The sequence below is a fragment of the Archocentrus centrarchus genome, chromosome 21 (assembly GCF_007364275.1).
Source record: "Archocentrus centrarchus isolate MPI-CPG fArcCen1 chromosome 21, fArcCen1, whole genome shotgun sequence".
Classification (NCBI taxonomy): Eukaryota; Metazoa; Chordata; class Actinopteri; order Cichliformes; family Cichlidae; genus Archocentrus; species Archocentrus centrarchus.
In genome coordinates this window covers 34,855,281-34,861,304 of record NC_044366.1, presented here as the reverse complement: position 1 = coordinate 34,861,304, position 6,024 = coordinate 34,855,281, and the positions used below count along the sequence as shown (strand labels likewise).

Below are 6,024 nucleotides of genomic sequence, written 5' to 3'. Positions count from 1 at the left end.
TACTTCTGTCTCTTCTGCCTCACTCATGAGATTGTAAAGTTACTGATTATTTTTACAATTTTTTTCAACCTGAGCATGATACCAAACAATTTAGCTATCAATGAGGGAAAGTTTTTCTGCAGTTAGGTAACTATAATTAGCTTTTTGAAATATGCTAGCAAGCTATCGGAGATGGACTTACTTTTGAAGCCAGCTTCAAACGGCCATTGGAGGAACTGCAGTTTTGGTATTTACTCATTGGCTGATTTTTTTAGTTCAGGTTTTTTAGTCACAGCTGTTGTTAAAATCTTGGTAGTGGAGCTACCCTGTTAGTCAGGGATTTCTTAATATTTTAGTTACTTTTGCAGTTAAGGACAACTGATATAAAAAAAAAAAAAAAAGCACATGCTATGTCGTTATGAAGTACACATTGCTTTTATTTACTGAAGTCAAATACAGAAATCTAGCACATATCAGTGATACGCCTCATGCTCATGAACCTCATCCCACTCATTCCCATGTCCCTGAAGCTTCTGTACTCTCCGGGCCTCAGGTACATCATCCTGCCTCTGTAGTGGGCCTGCTCGTACATCAGCCAGTGGCCGTCCATCACGTGGCAGGACATGCAGTCGGACATGCGGAAACGATCCATGATGCTGTCGCAGTCATCCATCAGTTCAGACATCTGACCACCAAAGTTCTCCCTCTCGTAGATCCTCATCCTGAATGGACCTCTGTGCTGTAATTGAATTCAGGGAAAATGTACTGTAAGTATGACTGCTAACAAGTATTTTAAAATGAACAATGAAATAAAATAATGGTAATCAAAGTATAGTGTGGTTATTCTTACAAAGGGGATCATTCTGCAGGATCTGATGGAGTCAAACATCATTCCCATGCTCATCATGCGCTGCATGTCATGGTACTCGCCCCTCCTCAGGAAGAACTGCATGCCCATGAAGTTGGGACGCTCATAGACCATGAAGCAGCCACTCTCCACCCTGCAGGACTGGCACCTGCTCATGTAGGAGGTGATGTCAGAGCAGTCGCTCATGCACTCATAGGAGCGACCCTGGAAGTTCCTATCCTCGTAGAAGACGATCTGAAAAACCAGAACAAATATATCAGTTTAAAGTTGTGTTGTTATTTAAATTCTTGATTTCTTTTACAGTTAAATTTTTGAATATCCCTTTACCTTGCCCATGATGGTGGTTTAGGTTGTTCCCAGTGGATGGTTCAACTTGCTCTGCCAACTCCATGATTCCAGGGCCTTTTTATACAAAATCCTGGGGGCCATGTTGTGTTGTTATTCAAATGTGCAAAGCTGATGAATTAGCAGTATTACTTTTGCTGAACAGTGCCTATAAATGGCTAACAATGGTTCTCCATCCATACATTTCTGGCAGCAGTCATCTATATTGTCTATTATAAGCATACGCTTTGTGTGTGTTCCATTTTCAGTCAGAAGGCTCTCCACATACAGTTAGTAATCAGTGACGGAAAGAACGTGATATCAGGCCACATCTGCGGTAAACCTCTGACATACCCAGAACCTGTACAAAGATTCAGCTGGTATAAAGAAATAAATAATGAGTGTCTATTTTCAGTCCTCCTGAAAGATAACAAATCTGTTTTATGATTTGAGAGACTGGTTAGATGCAATTTCAGAGCTTCATTTAAAGGGGAAGCTGCGTGATTTATTAATTTCTTGTTGATGTTAATGTACTGTAAAATTAAAGTGTGATGAATACATAATAAGTACCAGATGAAAGGCCATATGGAAACTACATTAAGGTACACAGCCTTCAAACAAACACAGACACAGCAATTAAACTCCTCATCTCATAAAGTATAGTAACTGCAACTGTTTGATTTTCTCACTTTAACCTGAATTTACGTTACTAAAAAGGGGTAAAAAGTAGTTTCATAGTAAATAGATTTATGCTTGTATGAAAAGCGCAGACAACTTATGTACATAGTGATGTATTAACAAGGGATTCTAAGGCTCTTTGGATATAGAAATACTTTTTGCTCTTATACAGTTTACTTCTAAAGAAATAAGAAACTTGTTTATATTTCTTTTTTTGCAATCAAATTTTTTATTTCAGTTCAATGAAGTTTACAAACAATCAAAAAAAAGAAAAAGAAGAAGAAGGAAAAAAAAAAAAAAAAGGAAAACAATAAGACCACAATCAAAAAAGCACAACCACAAAAGTGGGCAATGCACATCACGTAACACCTGCATATATGTATACAAGACACATAGATGTAGGACCAAGGACACAGACAAAACAAAAGGGACTGAACAGCTTAAGAGATTGAGGTGAAGAAGGCTGGAGGCAAGACTTATAACATGTTTCTCATGGATTCTGAACTTGTTTATATTTCTTATAAAAAATAATTCTTTCCTTCTAATTCCATCATTTGGTTGTTCCCTTTTGTCTGCAGTCCTTTTTTAGCTGGAGAAATAGCACCAGTAAGATGAACTGTATTAATTCATATTTTCATTTGAAGGGATTTGTTTGAAGATCTGGACAGAAATCTATCTTTTCTCTCACTGATCTAACCTTTTCTTTTTACACCATACCTAAAATTACATGAAGACATTAGATGATGAGATAATGTTTATTTGTCATATGCACAGTTATACACAGTACAATGCACAGTGAAATGTATAAATATTAATGGATGGGATATGGAGGCAATTTTTGTTGTTAGATTGAGTGTTAGGCTGGACATCAGCTATATAGTTGTTCAAGTGAGACACAAACCACCAAATCGGACAAAGATATATTAGAATTAAAAAATATACACTTTAGCTTCTGTCAGTGTTCCTTCAAATTCAATCCAACTGCCAGCGTTTGTAAGTAGAAACACTGATGAGGCATCGCGAACCAGCAATTGTACACAGTGGGCCGTGATTTTGAAGAAGCACGATACCAAGTGGTCTGCAATTTTGAAAGGGAAAATAAAGAAGAATATTGCATATGGAAAAATATCTCTCATGACTGACGTGTAGGCTTTATTTAACTTTAAAGAGTGGCATCTTTGGGATTTCAAAATAAATTACAATATTCTAATTTGAAATCTAAGAAAATAGCTTGTTTTTTAAGCTTATAAATAGTCGTGATTGCCAAAATAATATTGTTATACACAGATTTGTTTTTTTATTCTAAAAAGTACAATAATGAATATTAGTGAGTCAAAACAGCAATGTTGTAGATAATTTTGATATTGTCTGCTTGATGGATAGTTTATGTTTGTTTGTTATGTTTAGGACCAACAGCAATATGGTTATGGCTATGATTTTTTTCACTACAGCTAGATTAACAACAACAAAAGCAGGTCTTGTCCTTCACAGTACCTACAGAGTAAGTAAAAGCTCTGCAGATCAAACAGTTACCATGTTTACAGCCTCCTGTGGGCCTTTTCCAGGCTCCCTGTACCTGCCCGCACCAGTACATTCATGTTTTTTAAGCTTTTCAGAGCCAATCATGGAAAATGAAATGAAAACAAATTCACAAAACAGGTTAAAAATTCAACATCTTTAATAAACAAAGTGCTTTATATTTACAGCAAGGTTTCACTTGATGGCTAAAATTCGGTGACTCTCCTGAAGGAGCCAACAATGGCGCAGGTGGCGCACCAGTCGCGGTATCTCCTGTACTCCCCAGGTCTCAAGAAGTACTGTCTGCCTCGGTAGTTGGGGTACTCGTAGAAGATCCAGTAGCCATTCATAACATTACAGGAGTAGACGTGGCGGTGATGGAAACGGTCAGACACACAGGGACAGTCATCCATGAACTCCATCATGTGACCACTGAAGTCCGGCTTCTCGTAGATACGCAATCTGTAAGAACCTCGATACTGTGGGACCAGAGGAAAATCAGTTATTGGTTACACAAAAACATGTTCAAACATTTACTCTATTTCAATGAAACAATTACAGAGTAAAAGCTATGCCTAAGTGTATCTTCCAGTGTTGTGGCTATCTTACCACTGGAATCATCCTGCAGGAGCGGATACAGCTACTGAAGCCCATCCACCTCTGGTAGTCAGGATACTCTCCCCTCCTCATGAAATACTGGTGGCCCATGAAGTTGGGTCGCTCATAGATCATAAAGCAGCCGCTCTCTACTCTGATGGAGTTGCAGCGGCTGAAGTACAAATGAAGGTCTGTGCAGTCATTACTGCACTCATAGCTCCGACCCTGGAAGTTCTTGTCCTCGTAAAAGATAATCTAATGGAAAATAAAAGAGTATCAAAAGCAGCTCAATTAACATTTTTCAGCAAAAAAAAAAAAGAGCGAGAATAGGAATTTTGCTCTGTGTTTAAAATTAGAGTACTAACATGTTTAACGTTGACTAACATTCAACGTGAGCAGAGAGAAAAACAGTACTTACCTTGCCCATGGTCTCCGTTGGAGAGATTCCCCATGTTTTCAGGGCTTTTTATACTACCTCTTGACAAACAAATGCATTGTTATTCAAATTCTCTCGTAGTTATAATTGAAGGCTACTAGCACATGTTTACCTTTTTGTTGGAGCCCAACATTGGGTGAGAAATATGGATCTGTATTTGAAAAAAAAGGATAAATAATTAACTGGTTTGGTGTTTTGACATGCATGGACAAAGGAAAAGACTAGTATGGTATCCACACATCCAGTGGACAATGGCTGCAGAACAATATGGAACAGGCCTTTCGCATTAAATATGTTGCGCAACAGAGCAGGAAGCCATTCACTCTGCCTCCAGCTCTACCTGAGCAACGCCACCATATGCAAATAAACAAGTGTATGTATACTGTGCTGCCGGTCTGCATGCTACACACAACATAACAGTATGAGTTGTATATACAGTTTACTGTATGTGAAGCAATGTAAAACCATCTTGATCCCAAGACTCACTTTAGTTTAATTACCCTAATGGACTGCAATTACATGATTAATCACAGTCATTCTGAAGACTCCCCCTACAGGAAAAATGGACCAGATACAGATAACTACCATTATTTTTATTCCTTTTATTCCATCAGCCAGAAACCAAATATAATTATTTATTGATTATATTATTTGTGCTAGAAACTATGGTCCAAACTAGGTTGTCATGGCAAATTTCAACTTGAGGTTTGTTGGGGGGGAAGGTTGTATTAGAAGGGATTATGAGCAGTTTGATTCAACTAAGGGACTCCAGAGGACACCTGCTCCTGCTTACATCCTGTATATGAACATATATCTGTTAGCTATGGAAGTCTTTAAATCTAAGATTTATGTGATTTATGTGTTAATGATGCTTCAGTATTTAATATTATTTAATAGTGTAGATTATCAATCATTATAGTAATCCTGTGATAAATGATGGATACCTGACGTTGATCTTATGTTTATCTCCCAGATAAAGTTTAGACTCATTTCAGAAAATATTGTTTTAACTTTTGAACTAAGTTTCTTTGTTTCATACCTTTAAGATAGTCTTGAGCATAATAAACATTATTGGCATTACACATAGTTGTAAGCTATTTCACAGTACACGTCAATAATAACAATGTAATTTGACAGACAGGAATTTAAACTATAAGGGTTTTACACTGTGCATTTAAAAACATGTGCTTATGTGACCTGCTTTGCTAGATCAGTCTCAGTCTTTCATTCATTATTACATGCTTTGTCACTTGTTGTCAGGTGTGTTCAGGATCAGTTTCCTTTCCTACACTGTCCAGTGTCTTCGTGTTTTTAACACTAATCATATGGATAAATTCTCCCACCACAGAGACCAGCTAATCCTATTGGGCGACAAACTGGGAGAGGCATTGTTTGCAATGGTATGCCTAAGCATACAGGAGATTAAACTATAGTGCACAAGCTAGCCAGAAACTGATAGATACATTGTTTAGTCATTGGTCCCAAATGGTACCTATTTTCCTTTCTGACTGGAAAAAAAGTCTGCAGTCTTAAGGTTACTTTGCAAAATAGTAATGAAGCCTTGTAGTGATACATGGAAATAAGAGGTGATTGTTTTCTTAAGCAGTTAAAGTTTATTGGGAAA

General features: G+C 37.4%; 2 protein-coding genes across 4 annotated transcripts; both read right to left on the bottom strand.

Annotated features, from left to right (window-relative positions):
• Positions 1-415: 415 nt before the first annotated feature.
• On the bottom strand, positions 416-1,221 carry LOC115800439 (gamma-crystallin M1). Its single transcript, XM_030757801.1, has 3 exons — positions 1,175-1,221; positions 830-1,081; positions 416-718 (listed from the first exon to the last, which is right to left on the bottom strand). Exons 1-3 carry the CDS (start codon positions 1,181-1,183, stop codon positions 443-445), a joined length of 537 nt encoding a protein of 178 aa, XP_030613661.1. The 5' UTR covers positions 1,184-1,221; the 3' UTR covers positions 416-442.
• Positions 1,222-3,573: 2,352 nt separating this feature from the next.
• Positions 3,574-4,719, bottom strand: LOC115800374 (gamma-crystallin M2-like). Of its 3 annotated transcripts, none has more exons than XM_030757690.1 (3): positions 4,705-4,719; positions 3,977-4,219; positions 3,574-3,846 (listed from the first exon to the last, which is right to left on the bottom strand). In XM_030757690.1, the coding sequence occupies exons 1-3, from the start codon at positions 4,717-4,719 to the stop codon at positions 3,574-3,576; spliced, it is 531 nt and encodes a 176-aa protein (XP_030613550.1). The 3 variants fall into 3 exon arrangements, with proteins under 3 accessions (XP_030613550.1, XP_030613552.1, XP_030613551.1); XM_030757692.1 differs by lacking the exon at positions 4,705-4,719 and adding an exon at positions 4,383-4,418; XM_030757691.1 differs by lacking the exon at positions 4,705-4,719 and adding an exon at positions 4,383-4,391 and having other exon boundaries at positions 3,980-4,219.
• Between the last annotated feature and the right edge of the window lie 1,305 nt (positions 4,720-6,024).

Coding starts and splice junctions, on each gene's coding strand:
- LOC115800439 (XM_030757801.1), bottom strand. Junction 719..829: donor CCTGCAGAATGATCCCCTTT/GTAAGAATAACC, acceptor ATTCAATTACAG/CACAGAGGTCCATTCAGGAT.
- LOC115800374 (XM_030757690.1), bottom strand. Junction 3,847..3,976: donor CCTGCAGGATGATTCCAGTG/GTAAGATAGCCA, acceptor CTGGTCCCACAG/TATCGAGGTTCTTACAGATT.